This window comes from Bufo gargarizans, chromosome 2 (genome assembly GCF_014858855.1).
Source record: "Bufo gargarizans isolate SCDJY-AF-19 chromosome 2, ASM1485885v1, whole genome shotgun sequence".
In the NCBI taxonomy this organism is placed as follows: domain Eukaryota; kingdom Metazoa; phylum Chordata; class Amphibia; order Anura; family Bufonidae; genus Bufo; species Bufo gargarizans.
Genome location: NC_058081.1, coordinates 369,416,335 through 369,435,834, shown reverse-complemented (window position 1 = coordinate 369,435,834; position 19,500 = coordinate 369,416,335). Strand labels below are relative to the sequence as shown.

Sequence of the window (19,500 nt, the reverse complement as noted above, 5' to 3'; positions counted from 1 at the left end):
CTCTGAGTCACTTCGAAGAGACTGGCCTGAAAGTGCTAAAAATGACCCCTCTTCCTCATCCTCCTCCTCCTCCTCCTGGGCCACCTCCTGTTCCATCATCGCCCTAAGTGTTTTCTCAAGGAGACATAGAAGTGGTATTGTAACGCTGATAACGGTGTCATCGCCACTGGCCATGTTGGTGGAGTACTCGAAACAGCGCAACAGGGCACACAGGTCTCGCATGGAGGCCCAGTCATTGGTGGTGAAGTGGTGCTGTTCTGTAGTGCGACTGACCCGTGCGTGCTGCAGCTGAAACTCCACTATGGCCTGCTGCTGCTCGCACAGTCTGTCCAGCATGTGCAAGGTGGAGTTCCACCTGGTGGGCACGTCGCATATGAGGCGGTGAGCGGGAAGGCCGAAGTTACGCTGTAGCGCAGACAGGCGAGCAGCGGCAGGATGTGAACGCCGGAAGCGCGAACAGACGGCCCGCACTTTATGCAGCAGCTCTGACATGTCGGGGTAGTTGTGAATGAACTTCTGCACCACCAAATTCAGCACATGCGCCAAGCAAGGGATGTGCGTCAAATTGGCTAGTCCCAGAGCTGCAACGAGATTTCGCCCATTATCACACACCACCAGGCCGGGCTTGAGGCTCACCGGCAGCAACCACTCGTCGGTCTGTTGTTCAATACCCCGCCACAACTCCTGTGCGGTGTGGGGCCTGTCCCCCAAACATATGAGTTTCAGAATGGCCTGCTGACGTTTACCCCGGGCTGTGCTGAAGTTGGTGGTGAAGGTGTGTGGCTGACTGGATGAGCAGGTGGAAGAAGAGGAGGAGGAAGCCGAGAAGGAGGAGGTGGCAACAGGAGGCAAAGAATGTTGCCCTGCGATCCTTGGCGGCGGCAGGACGTGCGCCAAACAGCTCTCCGCCTGGGGCCCAGCTGCCACTACATTTACCCAGTGTGCAGTTAGGGAGATATAGCGTCCCTGGCCGTGCTTACTGGTCCACGTATCTGTGGTTAGGTGGACCTTGCTACAGATGGCGTTGCGCAGTGCACACTTGATTTTATCGGATACTTGGTTGTGCAGGGAAGGCACGGCTCTCTTGGAGAAGTAGTGCCGGCTGGGAACAACATACTGTGGGACAGCAAGCGACATGAGCTGTTTGAAGCTGTCTGTGTCCACCAGCCTAAATGACAGCATTTCATAGGCCAGTAGTTTAGAAATGCTGGCATTCAGGGCCAGGGATCGAGGGTGGCTAGGTGGGAATTTACGCTTTCTATCAAATGTTTGTGAGATGGAGAGCTGAACGCTGGCGTGTGACATGGTTGAGACGCTTGGTGACGGAGGTGGTGGTGGTGGTGTTGGTGGTACATCCCCTGTTTGCTGGGCGGCAGGTGCCAACGTTCCTCCAGAGGCGGAGGAAGAGGCCGAGGCGGCAGCAGCAGAATAGGCCGAGGCGGCAGCAGCAGAAGAGGTAGCAGGGGGAGCCTGAGTGACTTCCTTGGTTTTAAGGTGTTTACTCCACTGCAGTTCATGCTTTGCATGCAGGTGCCTGGTCATGCAGGTTGTGCTCAGGTTCAGAACGTTAATGCCTCGCTTCAGGCTCTGATGGCACAGCGTGCAAACCACTCGGGTCTTGTCGTCAGCACATTGTTTGAAGAAGTGCCATGCCAGGGAACTCCTTGAAGCTGCCTTTGGGGTGCTCGGTCCCAGATGGCGGCGGTCAGTAGCAGGCGGAGTCTCTTGGCGGCGGGTGTTCTGCTTTTGCCCACTGCTCCCTCTTTTGCTACGCTGTTGGCTCGGTCTCACCACTGCCTCTTCCTCCGAACTGTGAAAGTCAGTGGCACGACCTTCATTCCATGTGGGGTCTAGGACCTCATCGTCCCCTGCATCGTCTTCCACCCAGTCTTGATCCCTGACCTCCTGTTCAGTCTGCACACTGCAGAAAGACGCAGCAGTTGGCACCTGTGTTTCGTCATCATCAGAGACATGCTGAGGTGGTATTCCCATGTCCTCATCATCAGGAAACATAAGTGGTTGTGCGTCAGTGCATTCTATGTCTTTCACCGCTGGGGAAGGGCTAGGTGGATGCCCTTGGGAAACCCTGCCAGCGGAGTCTTCAAACAGCATAAGAGACTGCTGCATAACTTGAGGCTGAGACAGTTTCCCTGGTATGCATGGGGGTGATGTGACAGACTGATGGGGTTGGTTTTCAGGCGCCATCTGTGCGCTTTCTGCAGAAGACTGGGTGGGAGATAATGTGAACGTGCTGGATCCACTGTCGGCCACCCAATTGACTAATGCCTGTACCTGCTCAGGCCTTACCATCCTTAGAACGGCATTGGGCCCCACCATATATCGCTGTAAATTCTGGCGGCTACTGGGACCTGAGGTAGTTGGTACACTAGGACGTGTGGATGTGGCAGAACGGCCACGTCCTCTCCCAGCACCAGAGGGTCCACTAACACCACCACGACCATGTCCACGTCCGCGTCCCTTACTAGATGTTTTTCTCATTGTTATGGTTCACCACAACAACAAATATATTATTTGGCCCAATGTATTGTATTCAAATTCAGCGGGATATAAATTTGAGGCCTAGTATTTAGGCGCTGGGTGACCGGTATGGATTTAGTGACAGAATTAGACTTGGAAATGCACAGAAGCGTGTGTGTGAAGTTATTCTGAATGACCCTATGTGCACCTTCAATATTATATACCCTTTTAGGGATAGATTTCAAATAGCTCTGATATAGCAGAAACCACTAAATTATGAAATTGCTAAATTGGGAATTGTACTTCAACCCAGAACAAAAAATGTGCTTTGACGGACACTAAATATCTTGCCCAGCAACAACAGTACAGCGGTGGGTAACGAGAGATTTAGAGGGATTTAAATTTGAGGCCTAGTATTTAGGCGCTGGGTCACCGGTATGGATTTAGTGACAGAATTAGACTTGGAAATGCACAGAAGCGTGTGTGTGAAGTTATTCTGAATGACCCTATGTGCACCTTCAATATTATATACCCTTTTAGGGATAGATTTCAAATAGCTCTGATATAGCAGAAACCACTAAATTATGAAATTGCTAAATTGGGAATTGTACTTCAACCCAGAACAAAAAATGTGCTTTGACGGACACTAAATATCTTGCCCAGCAACAACAGTACACCGGTGGGTAACGAGAGATTTAGAGGGAATTAAATTTGAGGCCTAGTATTTAGGCGCTGGGTCACCGGTATGGATTTAGTGACAGAATTAGACTTGGAAATACACAGTAGCGGGTGTGTGTGAAGTTATTCTGAATGACCCTATGTGCACCTTCAATATTATATACCCTTTTAGGGATAGATTTCAAATAGCTCTGATATAGCAGAAACCACTAAATTATGAAATTGCTAAATTGGGAATTGTACTTCAACCCAGAACAAAAAATGTGCTTTGACGGACACTAAATATCTTGCCCAGCAACAACAGTACAGCGGTGGGTAACGAGAGATTTAGAGGGAATTAAATTTGAGGCCTAGTATTTAGGCGCTGGGTCACCGGTATGGATTTAGTGACAGAATTAGACTTGGAAATGCACAGAAGCGTGTGTGTGAAGTTATTCTGAATGACCCTATGTGCACCTTCAATATTATATACCCTTTTAGGGATAGATTTCAAATAGCTCTGATATAGCAGAAACCACTAAATTATGAAATTGCTAAATTGGGAATTGTACTTCAACCCAGAACAAAAAATGTGCTTTGACGGACACTAAATATCTTGCCCAGCAACAACAGTACAGCGGTGGGTAACGAGAGATTTAGAGGGATTTAAATTTGAGGCCTAGTATTTAGGCGCTGGGTCACCGGTATGGATTTAGTGACAGAATTAGACTTGGAAATGCACAGAAGCGTGTGTGTGAAGTTATTCTGAATGACCCTATGTGCACCTTCAATATTATATACCCTTTTAGGGATAGATTTCAAATAGCTCTGATATAGCAGAAACCACTAAATTATGAAATTGCTAAATTGGGAATTGTACTTCAACCCAGAACAAAAAATGTGCTTTGACGGACACTAAATATCTTGCCCAGCAACAACAGTACAGTGGTGGGTAACGAGAGATTTAGAGGGATTTAAATTTGAGGCCTAGTATTTAGGCGCTGGGTCACCGGTATGGATTTAGTGACAGAATTAGACTTGGAAATGCACAGAAGCGTGTGTGTGAAGTTATTCTGAATGACCCTATGTGCACCTTCAATATTATATACCCTTTTAGGGATAGATTTCAAATAGCTCTGATATAGCAGAAACCACTAAATTATGAAATTGCTAAATTGGGAATTGTACTTCAACCCAGAACAAAAAATGTGCTTTGACGGACACTAAATATCTTGCCCAGCAACAACAGTACACCGGTGGGTAACGAGAGATTTAGAGGGAATTAAATTTGAGGCCTAGTATTTAGGCGCTGGGTCACCGGTATGGATTTAGTGACAGAATTAGACTTGGAAATACACAGTAGCGGGTGTGTGTGAAGTTATTCTGAATGACCCTATGTGCACCTTCAATATTATATACCCTTTTAGGGATAGATTTCAAATAGCTCTGATATAGCAGAAACCACTAAATTATGAAATTGCTAAATTGGGAATTGTACTTCAACCCAGAACAAAAAATGTGCTTTGACGGACACTAAATATCTTGCCCAGCAACAACAGTACAGCGGTGGGTAACGAGAGATTTAGAGGGAATTAAATTTGAGGCCTAGTATTTAGGCGCTGGGTCACCGGTATGGATTTAGTGACAGAATTAGACTTGGAAATGCACAGAAGCGTGTGTGTGAAGTTATTCTGAATGACCCTATGTGCACCTTCAATATTATATACCCTTTTTGGGATAGATTTCAAATAGCTCTGATATAGCAGGAACCACTAAATTATGAAATTGCTAAATTGGGAATTGTACTTCAACCCAGAACAAAAAATGTGCTTTGACGGGCACTAAATAACTTTCCCAGCTACAACAGGACAACGGTAACGAGAGATTTAGAGGGATTTAAATTTGAGGCCTAGTATTTAGGCGCTGGGTGACAGGTATGGGTTTAGTGACAGAATTAGACTTGGAAATACACAGTAGCGGGTGTGTGTGAAGTTATTCTGAATGACCCTATGTGCACCTTCAATATTATATACCCTTTTAGGGATAGATTTCAAATAGCTCTGATATAGCAGAAACCACTAAATTATGAAATTGCTAAATTGGGAATTGTACTTCAACCCAGAACAAAAAATGTGCTTTGACGGACACTAAATATCTTGCCCAGCAACAACAGTACAGCGGTGGGTAACGAGAGATTTAGAGGGAATTAAATTTGAGGCCTAGTATTTAGGCGCTGGGTCACCGGTATGGATTTAGTGACAGAATTAGACTTGGAAATACACAGTAGCGGGTGTGTGTGAAGTTATTCTGAATGACCCTATGTGCACCTTCAATATTATATACCCTTTTTGGGATAGATTTCAAATAGCTCTGATATAGCAGGAACCACTAAATTATGAAATTGCTAAATTGGGAATTGTACTTCAACCCAGAACAAAAAATGTGCTTTGACGGGCACTAAATAACTTTCCCAGCTACAACAGGACAACGGTAACGAGAGATTTAGAGGGATTTAAATTTGAGGCCTAGTATTTAGGCGCTGGGTGACAGGTATGGGTTTAGTGACAGAATTAGACTTGGAAATACACAGTAGCGGGTGTGTGTGAAGTTATTCTGAATGACCCTATGTGCACCTTCAATATTATATACCCTTTTTGGGATAGATTTCAAATAGCTCTGATATAGCAGAAACCACTAAATTATGAAATTGCTAAATTGGGAATTGTACTTCAACCCAGAACAAAAAATGTGCTTTGACGGACACTAAATATCTTGCCCAGCAACAACAGTACAGCGGTGGGTAACGAGAGATTTAGAGGGAATTAAATTTGAGGCCTAGTATTTAGGCGCTGGGTCACCGGTATGGATTTAGTGACAGAATTAGACTTGGAAATACACAGTAGCGGGTGTGTGTGAAGTTACTCTGAATGACCCTATGTGCACCTTCAATATTATATACCCTTTTTGGGATAGATTTCAAAGAGCTCTGATATAGCAGGAACCACTAAATTATGAAATTGCTAAATTGAGAATTGTATTTCAACCCAGAACAAGAAATGTGCTTGAACGGACACTAAATAACTCGCCCAGCTACAGCACTAGGGACAGATTTAGCTGGATATAAATTTGAGGCCTAGTATTTAGGCGCTGGGTGACCGGTATGGATTTAGTGACAGAATTAGACTGGGATATGGCCAAAAAATGAACAGACTATTGCTGGTTAAATGCACTTGGTGTGACAGCTTCACCCTGATGTAGGCTTTAGCCAAAAAACAACCACACCATTGAGGGTTAAATGCACTTGGTGACAGGCGCAGCTTGCCCCTGATTTTGTATATGGCCAAAAAATGAACAGACTATTGCTGGTTAAATGCACTTGGTGTGACAGCTTCACCCTGATGTAGGCTTTAGCCAAAAAACAACCACACCATTGAGGGTTAAATGCACTTGGTGACAGGCGCAGCTTGCCCCTGATTTTGTATATGGCCAAAAAATGAACAGACTATTGCTGGTTAAATGCACTTGGTGTGACAGCTTCACCCTGATGTAGGCTTTAGCCAAAAAACAACCACACCATTGAGGGTTAAATGCACTTGGTGACAGGCGCAGCTTGCCCCTGATTTTGTATATGGCCAAAAAATGAACAGACTATTGCTGGTTAAATGCACTTGGTGTGACAGCTTCACCCTGATGTAGGCTTTAGCCAAAAAACAACCACACCATTGAGGGTTAAATGCACTTGGTCGCAGCTTGTGCTGGCGCACCACAAGACACAAAATGGCCGCCGATCACCCCAGAAAAATGAGACTGACAAACGGTCTGTGCAGCCTAAAAACAGTGAGCAATTGAGGATCAGCAGCTCAATGATCCACAGCTGCAGATCGATCAGTTAATCAAGTCCTTTGGAGGAGTTAATCTGCCTAATCTCGCCCTACTGTCGCAGCCGCAACCTCTCCCTACGCTAATCAGAGCAGAGTGACGGGCGGCGCTATGTGACTCCAGCTTAAATAGAGGCTGGGTCACATGGTGCTCTGGCCAATCACAGCCATGCCAATAGTAGGCATGGCTGTGATGGCCTCTTGGGGCAAGTAGTATGACGCTTGTTGATTGGCTGCTTTGCAGCCTTTCAAAAAGCGCCAAGAAAGCGTCACAAAAGCGCCAAGAAAGCGACGAACACCGAACCCGAACCCGGACTTTTACGAAAATGTCCGGGTTCGGGTCCGTGTCACGGACACCCCAAAATTCGGTACGAACCCGAACTATACAGTTCGAGTTCGCTCATCCCTATCTGTAACTGGTGAGAATACTGCCCTTAAAGGGGGTGGATAACATGCCTAATTGGTGTGTCCCTATCCATGCTCATTAGGGACACTATCAACCCCAAATTGGGACAGTGTCCATATCAATTAGGGACGCTATCCACGTGAATATGGGACACTATAGAAGCCAGTCACAATATTCATAACACCTCCCTACATAAGGGTTATGGTTTGTTGTGTGTAGAGTTTATTCAGCATGGAGAACACATGCTAAAGTAGCCCCAATTTTCTAATCTCTGTGGTCTATTATACGGTTAATTAGCTTGGGTTTCACACATTTCAATGTGTCATTATTATATTTTTATTTAGTTTAGGTCTCTGATAAAGAGTTCAAGAGCATGTGTAAGAAACGCATTTTGGGGCACATCATGTTTACACTGAGATGATATCAGCTATATAAAAATTGGCAGGAATGTCATTAAAAAAAACAGTACCAGGTTATAAAAAATATCCTCATTAAATAAATATAATGTGAAACTATAAGAAATTTCAGAAGCATAATAACACTTTCCTTTAAAGTACGTAATGTTTCATTATATTGAGCTACACCTTTTATCTATACAAAATAAACGCACAAATAAACAAAACAAAATAAAAATACTAATATAATAATACATAAAATTATAGAAATACAATAATCTTACCTTAGCCCTGGCTTTGATTCGCTTGTACACATAGTCAGAAAATGGACTACAAGAGATAAAACGTCCTGTTCCCTGGGTCACATGTAAAGTACCATCCTCCATCATGATCTTGCCTTGGCAAATAACTACCAGGGGAGCTCCTCGTAGCTCCAGGCCTTCAAAGATATTATATTCTGCAGCCTATAACACATAACATAGCACAAAGTTTTATCTTGCTGTTATTAAACAGTTCCAAGGACTGAACACTATAAACCCTTCTAGTCTGCCCACCATGGCAAAGCCCTCTAATATGGCAGGTTCTCAAGAGGGTTCAGTACAAGGCTTATTACAGTTATGATTAGCAGCTTAAACATGGCACTCTGCTACAACTCCCTGCCATTTTTCTATGGGATATCTGTCATTCACTGGCATGTAAATTAGGCCTCTTTCACACTTGCGTTGTCCGGATCCGGCGTGTACTCCACTTGCCGGAATTACACGCCGGATCCGGAAAAACGCAAGTGTACTGAAAGCATTTGAAGACGGATCCGTCTTCAAAATGCTTTCAGTGTTACTATGGCACCCAGGACGCTATTAAAGTCCTGGTTGCCATAGTAGGAGCGGGGAGCGGGGGAGCAGCATACTTACCATCCGCGCGGCTCCCGGGGCGCTCCAGAATGACGTCAGAGCGCCCCATGCGCATGGATGACGTGTCCATGCGATCACGTGATCCATGCGCTTGGGGCGCCCTGACGTCACTCTGGAGCGCCCCGGGAGCTGCATGGACGGTAAGTATGCTGCTCCCCGCTCCCCACTGCACTTTACCATGGCTGCTAGGACTTTAGCGTCCCGGCAGCCATGGTAACCATTGAGAAAAAGCTAAACGTCGCATCCGGCAATGCGCCGAAACGACGTTTAGCTTAAGGCCGGATCCGGATCAATGCCTTTCAATGGGCATTCATTCTGGATCCGGCCTTGCGGCAAGTGTTCCGGATTTTTGGCCGGAGCAAAAAGCGCAGCATGCTGCGCTATTTGCTGCGGCCAAAAAACGTTCCGTTCCGGAACGGAAGACATCCTGATGCATCCTGAAGGACGGACTGTCCATTCAGAATGCATTAGGAAAATCCTGATCAGTATTCTTCCGGCATAGAGCCCCGACGACGGAACTCTATGCCGGAAGACTATAACGCAGATGTGAAAGAGCCCTAAACTCTCTACATGATCTTAAAGGGTCAGGGACAACCCCTTTCAAAATGTGTCCTCCATTGAGTGTCCCAACCCTGCATTCATCACCACCAGCAAACAGACGATCTTCGTGGGGGAAGCCACAGCCAGCATACAGTTCCCAAAGCCACTGAAGGGAAAATGTAGTAAAATATGGTGGTCATTGAAATAAACTGCTGTCCATGTAATAGTGACATGAATCTGCCAGACCGGAGACCATCATACAGAGCTCCTAAAGGGGGTCCCAAGTGGGGGATTCTCGCTGTGATGTCATATGTCCTAGGGGATGTGGATAGGGGTTGTTGTCATAAGACACCCCTTTAAAACAGATGGTTAACACAGTGCACAAAAGATGCAACTCTTCTACATACTTAAATAATCACCTTCCGAAACCATAACTGAGGGGAAATTGGCTATACCTCCCAATTATGTTCCTGTTATTTTAGGCTGACGGACACATGTAATATGTATACTAGCTGCTATTCTACTCACTGAAAACCTGACAAATCCCACTAAATGTCCGATGTATGGGCATTGCGAACGCCGATAGATCCATCGGTGCTTGTCTGCACCGGCCTTATTACACAGGCCAATCCAGACAGAATATGGGAGGAGTGATTTGTTCCTCTCTCTAAGTTCTATTCATTATCAGCAGCACATCCCTGATTAGACAGGGAGACGTGCTGCCGATAATCGGGCATCTTTTATCCTGATGAAAGATGCACAGCAGCCAATGAACGCGCGTTAGCATGATCATTGGATGATTAAATGCTTGATTATACAAACCAATTGAATGCTTGTTCCCGATAATCATGTGGTCTAATAGGCCCTTTAAAATAATTTTCTGTTAGAAAACCAGCCCATTACAAATGGAAGCCATCCATAGCTAACAGAAGAATTTCACTATTGACAAAGCATAATATCCTTTCTGTATGCATTGGTTTTAACACTGACCATAAAAATTTAATTATGATCACTAGCAGAAGGACTCGGCTTTGCACTGGTATATTTAATCTATTTCATTTAGTGTTTCTGTGTGTCGTTAAAAGATATCGACAGTATCCCCCATAATAGTGACCTCTACAGCACCCTGCCCCTTTAACAGTGAAGTCCACAGTCCCCCACCCCTTAACACTGACCCCCCACAGTGCCCCACCACTTTAAAATGGGACCTCCACAGCAGCCCATCTCCTTAACTTTGACCTTCACAGCAGCCCGCCCCTTTAACAGAGAGTTTCACAGCACCCCAATTCCTTGACAGCGACCTTCTCAGTGGCCCGCCCTTTTAACAGTGACCTCTACAGCGTCCTGCCTCTTTAATGCTAGGGCTACACGACGACATGTGTCGCGCAACATTTTGTCTCAACAACTTTTATAATGATAGGCTATAGTGTTGCACTGCGACATGCTGCAACTGCGACACGAAAGTCGCAAAAAATCCATCCAAGATGGATGCATGTAGCAGCGTTGTTGTGCTCTATGTGTCGTGCAACTTATTGTCGTCCTGTAGCCCTAGCCTAAAGCTGACCTACAGCTGCGAGGTTCTATTGGCTGATAAGGGACATGTGACCGTGTGCATGGCAGTTGGGGACTTGTATTGGCTAATGCATGTCATTTTGGGGGAATATCTCAGGTACGTCCTAGAGAGCCGAGACCCGGTCTAAAACCTTCATGGACACCTCATGTACCTGTGTGACAAATTTGTTGAAGATCGCTCCAGTCGTTTGGTCACGCATAAAGAACAGACAGACAGACGTCGGGACAGACAGAAACTCATTTTTATAATATAAGAGATATTCATTTCTGTTATACCAGACATATTGTGGGATAACAGGAGCTGGATTATTTATTATCTGGCTCAGTCATTCTTGGCCTAGTACCCCTGCTGCTTTACAGCTCCAATACATGATGTCATACAATGAGATCACTTATATATAAAAAGCCAATATTTCAATGACACAGTAAATTACCTCTGGTCATTATGTACTCTACATGTTAGGAAATGACTACGCCTCACAATGGGCTCCATGATACTTACTGAATGATGATTTTTTGCAGAAACAATTTTCACTGCATCTGGATCCCAGATGACCAAGTCACTGTCTGAGCCCACAGCTATTCTTCCTTTCCTGGGATACAGGTTGAAGATCTTGGCAGCATTGGTACTGGTTACAGAAACAAACTGGTTTTCATCCATTTTGCCTGAAGCCTAATAAAAAAACAATAGGATATGTTAAATGTTTCTGTTCACATTTGATCTGCCATTTTTTTTTTTTTGCTGTGGGGAATCTGCCACCAGCAAAGGAACTTGGAAAGGAACCATGGCACCACACAGTCTGCACTCAACCAATTACGTTAAGAGGGGTCTATTTGAACTCCAAAAGGATGCAGCCTAGTTTGGTACTTAATGCTTTTTAGTTTGCTTTTTTGAGCTCTGCACTTCAAAATGTATAACTTTTAATTTTTCCATCGATATAACTATATGAGAGCTTGTCTTGGGCAAGTTGTATTTTAGTGGCACCATTTTGGGATACATCAGGTGAGTTGTATAACTTTGGTGACTGTACTTTCACACTTGCGTTTTTCTTTTCCGGCATAGAGTTCCGTCACAGGGGCTCTATACCGGAAAATAACTGATCAGTTTTATCCCCATGCATTCTGAATGGAGAGTAATCTGTTCAGTTTGCATCAGGATGTCTTCAGTTCAGTTGTTTTGACTGATCAGGCAAAAGAGAAAACTGCAGCATGCTACGGTTTTCTCTCCGGCGAAAAAAACCGAAGACTTGCCTGAACGCCGGATCCGGCATTTTTTCCCATAGGAATGTATTAGCGCCGGATCTGGCATTCAGAATACCGGATCCGTCGTTTCGGCATGCGCAGATCAGTAAAAATGAGAAAAAATGTACAAGACGGATCCGTCGGTCCGCATGACAAGCGGAGAGACGGATCCGTCCTTGCAATGCATTTGTGAGACGGATCCGCATCCGGATCCGTCTCACAAATGCTTTCAGTCAGCGGCAGATCGGCGGATCCGGCGGACTGCCCGCCGGATCACACTGCCACAAGTGTGAAAGTAGCCTGAATCAGGTGAGTTGTATAACATCAGGTGAATTGTATAACTAAAAATTCAGAGTATGAAAACACAATTTAATTCCTTCATTGTTTTTAGGGTTTCATTTTAATGTCCTTCACTATGATGACAATGTTATTTAATCCCTGTCTCCCCTGATGAAGCCGCACTAGCGGCAAAACATGTCAGGAGGGGTAGCGCTTGTTTTAGTTCAAGCTGGCAGAGCAGGGACCAATCTTTCAAAGTGTGCGTGAGTGAAGTACAGGGAGAGTTTGTAGAAGGCAGTGACAAACGGATGAGATGCGTGTATGTGGTGAAGCTATACTCATGTAGTGATTCTCTATCATCAGTAACATTGTATCGGAATATAGTATCAAGGAAGTAACAAATATCGCACTTCCAGGTCTTATAGTCAGCAGCTGTGTGATACAAGAATACTGCTTCAGATTTAGGCAATAAATAGAGCTATATTTACCTGATACAGGCAGTGTGAATTGGTGGTACTTAGTGTGTATTGTGCAAAGTGCACAACACAGTAGCTATCTCTGAGGTGTAAGGATCGCAAAAAAATAAAATAAAACGACAAGACACCTCCATTTAGCTAAGGCTACTTTCACACTTGCGTTCAGAGTGGATCCGTCTCAGACGGATCCGCTCATATAATGCAGACGGTGGCTCCGTTCAGTACGGATCCGTCTGCATTATATTGTTAAAATATTTCTAAGTGTGAAAATAGCCTCAAACGGATCCGTCCCCCATTGACTTTACATTGAAAGTCTGGACGGATCCGTTTGAAGATTGAGCCATAGTGTGTCATCTTCAAACGGATCCGTCCCCATTGACTTACATTGTAAGTCTGGACGGATCCGCACGCCTCCACGCGGCCAGGCGGACACCCGAACGCTGCAAGCAGCGGTCAAGTGTCCGCCTGCTGAGCGGAGGCTGAACGCTGCCAGACTGATGCATTCTGAGCGGATCCGCATCCACTCAGAATGCATTAGTGCTGGACGGAAGCGTTCGGGGCCGCTTGTGAGCCCCTTCAAACGGAGCTCACAAGCGGACACCCGAACGCTAATGTGAAAGTAGCCTAAAGGATTTATTTAAAGTAATCACCCCTGGGGTAAGACACAGCCACATGAGTAAAAAGACATCAAGATAATAAATCGAAGCAAAGCATCATTGCAGGCTATATTCTACTTACACACGCAAATCTCTGACAATCACTGCTCTTCAAAAACTTTTAGATATTCAATACTCAATAAGGGCACTCCCTGCAACCAGCTGATAATTTTAATAATTTCCTTTTGTTTTGGGCATATATATATATATATATATATATATTTGTTGTTTAATGAGTTCAAAGAAAAGCTTAGTTTTAGTGCTAAAAAGATAAGGATAAAACCCCTAGTGTTTTCTTTTGGGTTGTGTGAACATTTTGTTCCAAATATTAGAAGTATCCCTAGGGCCCTATCCAAGGGAAAAATCTGTTGTACTGTAACTTCCGACCTTTTGATTGCTGTACAACTGTAATACTTCTGTATTACAGTTCATAGTCATTCTAACAGGATGTAATAGTGGCGTGCGCATTGCCAGCCAGGGGGGCCTTGAAAAGGCACTGGCTGACACGCCAACTACTTGGCATCCTGCAATTGTGGTAGTGGGTGCTGATCAGAGAACAAAGGAAAAGCCCTCTCTTTGTCTAACCACTCATATGCTCCAGAAGCTATTGACTGCGGCATCTGAGGGGTTAAACTGCCAGGATCTGCGTTATCTATGATCCCAGTGGTGAGAGCTTGGTGCCAGCTGTATAATACGTGTCTCTTTGTGAAATGTGTGATGGTTGAGATACAGCTTGTACAGTAATGATCAGGTCTACAAGGTATTACCTGTAGGCTTACTCAACTGGGCTTTAACTGTCAACTGTCTTGGCACATAACGTATATAAAAAATCTATTATGGAATACTATAAAAATTTGATAGTCATCTGATGTAAACTATATTCACTTTCCTTACACTGACTGCTGTTGAGCAAACCGCTTACAAGCCAAGCAGCGGTGGGCAGGACTGCATCAGTGTTACTGTCAGCTCAGCTGTACACTCTGAGGATCTTGGCTAGAACACAGTACTCAACACTCACCAGAATACCATTTATGATATGAATGAAATAATAGAAATAAATATTGGACGTGCCTGCCCTGCAAGACACTGGCACCATTTGTTTCTTACCACTGCCTTGTCCCAGATGATAGACATCCTTTCTTCGATGCCATTTGTTCCTTCAGGAATAAGGGTAAAGTTGTCCTTCCCAATGGCCTTCTGTGCTGTGCTGAATGTGGTATGAGCACTGCCAGTCACTTGCAAATCACCACTGTGAAAACAGCACAAAAAGGTTGCTTATTAATACATCTGCTTCCATGGCCTGACAATTACATATGACCAGGTCATGATCAGGTGGCAGTGATGATTTTCAGAAGATTGGACGAATCCTCCAAATGCACATAATTCCCAAGAAATGATTACCCATATCAAATGTCTGCTGAGAACAATACATCATAGGGTGCTCTCAGAGGAGCGGCCTGACCTCATTTCTTTCAGTAAATGGAATTGAGCAATAATGTAATTTATTCGACAGCACACAGCTAAGTAATTACATTTGACCCCTTAACATATTTACCTAATAATGTGTTTGTGTCTAATGTGTTTTTCAGTAACTGATGGCGATAGTGTTCTGTCATGGTCTTCTTCTATGCAACACTCAGGAGTCTTCAAAACGTGACTGCCACATGCGGTTGAAGGCCTGCACGTTTGGAAGACAATACCTTTGTCCTACTCACAAACCCATTTTGCAAATGGCCTCTCGAGGTGGATGGGTTTGAGAAACATGCGGCAGCCACAGCATGTAGACCCGACCTCAGGTCAGGGCTACACCTAGGTGGTTATTTATCATTTTGAAGTACGCCTAATTTCGGTCGCAGATGGCGGCACAACAGTTAGTTGCGCCTCTATTGGCGACTTTCCCCTGCTCACGTCAGATCTAAAATCGTGGGCGGGGAAGGGGGGTGGGCTGGCAGGTCCGTCAGCCTGTTTCAGTGGAAGAAAAAAGGTCTAAAAATGCTCCGATCCTCCACACCGCTGATGACATCTTCCTGGCTGCAGTGGTAAAGTTCTGTACACAAAGGTCACTGTACAGCCAACCACTGGCCTCAGCAGCAGTGATTGGCTGCAGAGGAGACATGTGTGCATGGTATGTCACCCCAGCAGTCAGGGCAAAAAATAATAATTTTTAAACAAATAGTAGCAGAGCTCTCAACAAGCTAGAGGTATCTTATTCATTTTCAGAAAAAAACAAAAAACAGCAGAGGGGAGGACTGTAGCGCCACCTTGGAAATGGCAGGGGAGAAAAGGGGTAATTAGCTCTTTTCTTATTTTATCACATTTACAGGGGCTACCCGAGTTTTTATTTAACTTGAAAATAAAAACCCTTTTAATTATTGAGCTACAGTTGCAGTCCAAAGCAGAAAACTGAGCTGTATGCAATCTTGTTCACTGCAGCTCTCACTTGAGATTTTTTTATTTTACTCTATGGAGGAAGCGAGCAACCCTAAAATCCTGCCATGTTGTGATAAAAAAAATATATTGCTCCAACAAAGTCTAGGTTACTCCTTTGACTGCAGTGATTTTTGAAGAGATATTTAATCCACTCTATGCAGTTCCTATGGACAGTAAATTCACAGATGAAAAAACATAGGGCTAATTCATACTTGAGGTTTTTCTTGTGTTCTAGCCTTGGCAATATTATGGGCGTTGTGCAGGGTTTCAAAAGATTTGGCCCAGAGTCACACATTTTGTAACAATCCTATCCCTGCAATTTGTATAACTTTCCTCACTGTATTGAAAACCATATCAGAATGATATTATATGATATTGTTATAAAAAACGCCTGCACCATATTTTTTATGAGCAGCTGTGGTGAGATGATGAACTGCAAAACACCGCAAACAGCAAGAGTTTCCATTTTTAGAAACTCTTGGCAAAATCTAAAATATTCTTATTCTCGTACTTTATTTCAGTACTCTTGGAGAGGCATATTTCTGTCATTGTTGTCATGTTTCAGTAGTGAACAGTTTTATCCTTCTCTGACCATTTAAACTGATATTTATAGCTGCTTTAAAGGCTATGGACACTTTTGCACAGAATTTTTTTTATTGTTCATTTGCTTCCATTTTCAGTGATTTTTTTTTTCTGTCTAAACCTTTGTTAAATACCTTTACCCAGAATCACTTAAAACTTTTTGTCACCCATGTTTAACAATTTTAACTAATTAAAACCAGGCAGTGATACGTTTTATTTTTATTTGTTTTCTGAATATAATTTTTTTTAATTCTGTTTCCTGAACATGATAATGAAGGCTGCCACATTGCCTAAGATAGGCTTCACAGTAGTCCCAAGGGCCACAGACACAATAGAAGTGATATGTTCATTGATGTCTATAGGAGAACTTTCTAGGCATGTTCTGAAACCTACGCCGAGGTCTCTGTACAAGGAGGAAGAAGATGAGCTGTGACTATCAGATACTGTGAATGGTGGATTATTATGTAACTATGGAATCTGAGCATTTGGACCTTGACTGTTGTACTCAATCTTGCCATCCAAGCTAAAGGTAGTAATGTGAACAATACTTTATAGGTGAATTCATGAGACAGAAAATAAGGAATACCTGGCCAAAAGGGAGTTGATGTAGTCAGGGGTAGTGGGGTCAGGACTCAAGGGTGGTGAAGTCACAAAAGCTGCAGCTTTAGCCCAGTTCTTGCTCCAGTAGTGTGTACCATCAGTGCCCAGACTGGCCGTTATTGGTTCCCCAAAAACAACATTACCTGAAAATTGACAGATATGTTAGTGATGGTTATAGAATAACATGTACTTGCCGCTCCTTGTCCAAGGGTGTTCTCCATATGAAGAAACATATCACACAAAACATGTCAATGACCTATTTTCTTCTGCCCCTAGCCTTCATGTCCCTGGTCACCTGTGACATGGTCATGTGACATAGTTCTAGACATCAGGTCACTCCAACAACAATATGTTGTATTTACTGCATTGAAATCCCTTTAAAATTACACCACTACATGGAAAACAGAGGAAAGTCAAAATATTGGACATCTTTATCACAGTGCACAAAATGAAAAAGATAAAATAAAAGGGATTCCAGGAAAGAAGATAATAATGGGGGACCTGGTGCTGGGAACCCCTGCCACCAGCTGCTATTGCTGGGAGAGTCAGAGTAAATGTTCATCATTGCTTTTAATAGTCGTCTCTCATTTTCAAACCTAAGAGAGGCAGGTATTCTAGCAAGGGGTTCCCATGTATGGTCTCTCATCATGCCCTGAGAGGGTATAGTATCATGGTGGACCACAGTTAGGGCCTTTACATGCATTCCATGCATCTCAGTTCCAACCTGTCTTCTCCATATTTCTAAGTACACAGACTAGCACAAGAAGAAATAGCAACATGCAATATGGCTGACACAATGGTATGGGACAGTTTTGCGTAGCAGTTACTCTAGTAAAGTATGGCATAAAATCTGAAAAGGTTTCTAGGATTGAGGTTCCAGAATGGCGGTTACCAACTATTGTGCACAAATGCAGTTAGTTGGTCACTCCTGGCATTGACATAAAGGCTGACTCCACCAGCCAATTCTACTACATCTATATGTATGTACAGTATAATAAAACAGCACTATACGACTGTAAAGTAAACTCGTTGATTAAATAGGACATATAAAATGTAGTTTACAGTATAACAGATAGTTTAGCTATACTGTTATCAGATTTACTTAATATCTAGACTCTCAATATTACATTTATATAACACGCTTAACCCTTGCCTGAACTAGGCTAAGCACCATTGTACAGGGCTTTGAATGTAGTGTTATTAAATGATTTCTATGATGTGGCACTATTTGTTGTAGAGCCCATTGTGTCGGAATATCTGACTGCATTGTAAAATCTATTCATTTTAGCACCGAAAAGAAGCACCAGCGGCCTGGTCTTTACAGAGGTGTGCAAAATGACGCAGGGTGTTTCACCTCGGCTCCATCTGCCTTTATAAGTTACAAGCAGAAAAATAGTGTCTTCTTCTATTTTGCTGACATTTTGAAGGAATTCTCAGGACCACTCCAATGTAGACTGGTCCCTAGTGTAAGATCTTGGATGAATGTACAGGATTGTTACTTGGATCATCAGGTTGCTATCTTTTTATAGGGACACTAACATCAACATTTTTTTTTATCACAAATCAAAGAATCATTCTGACAAACATTTTTATAAGTCGTCATGTTAGAAAGGTTCATTATGTAAATTTCTGTACTTTTGACAGTATTTGTGAGTTATCCGCCTCATTCTGGTCCTAGGCAGTGTCATGTGACTGACACCGACTTTCCAACTGACAACTTATGTGTGGACAGGAAGTCAGTTTCTCCATGTCTCTAATAAAAATGAACAAAGAAGCTGACTTCCTGTCCACACAAGACATTGTGTCAGTTGGAGAGTCAGAGCGCCGGTCACATGACAGAGCTGAGGAACAGAAAAGTGGAAGAAAATTACCTTCACTTTCATCATTTATCTTTAAAATTGACCAGAGAATAAATAAAAAAAATTGTAGGAGTTCTTCTTTAATAGCCTGTTTATGAATATTCAATATTTTGTTTTCCAAAAACAGGTGGCTGGTTTTCTGAATATCATTACATTTTTAGTCACTTAATGTATTCTACAAGTACCTCCTATCCTGCCTGTATTTGAAATTTTAGCACAGGACACAGGCTCACTTTACCTCAGTAACTTACTTTACTAAGTGAAAAATGCTTGTTTGTGGGCATTTTTATCTAGGTCTATCAAAAGAACAATAGAACTGTCATACTATTATCCCAGTTCTACTAGTCTACTATTTTACTAGCAGATAACATATTTCATAACAGCACCATTAAACTAAACAATTGATTACATACCTATACAGGATATTTATCTCTGTTCTAACTGCTACAGAAGGAAAATATTTTGTATCTAATTTTTAATGGCATAGTACTGCCAAAATGAAAAATCTTTAAAAACTTGTCTTGTCTAAACAAAAATAT

At 43.3% G+C, this 19,500-nt stretch overlaps 1 protein-coding gene across 2 annotated transcripts in view; it reads right to left on the bottom strand.

The window, feature by feature from the left end:
* DPYSL3 (dihydropyrimidinase like 3) overlaps positions 1–19,500 on the bottom strand; it is a 139,988-nt gene that overhangs the window by 8,265 nt on the left and 112,223 nt on the right. For both annotated transcript variants that reach the window (XM_044280738.1, XM_044280739.1), the window contains exons 9-12: positions 17,089–17,245; positions 14,598–14,739; positions 11,340–11,510; positions 8,099–8,278 (exon numbers count right to left, since the gene is read on the bottom strand). In XM_044280738.1, the coding sequence (XP_044136673.1) occupies positions 8,099–8,278; positions 11,340–11,510; positions 14,598–14,739; positions 17,089–17,245 (650 nt within the window). The remainder of the gene's footprint in view (positions 1–8,098; positions 8,279–11,339; positions 11,511–14,597; positions 14,740–17,088; positions 17,246–19,500) is intronic.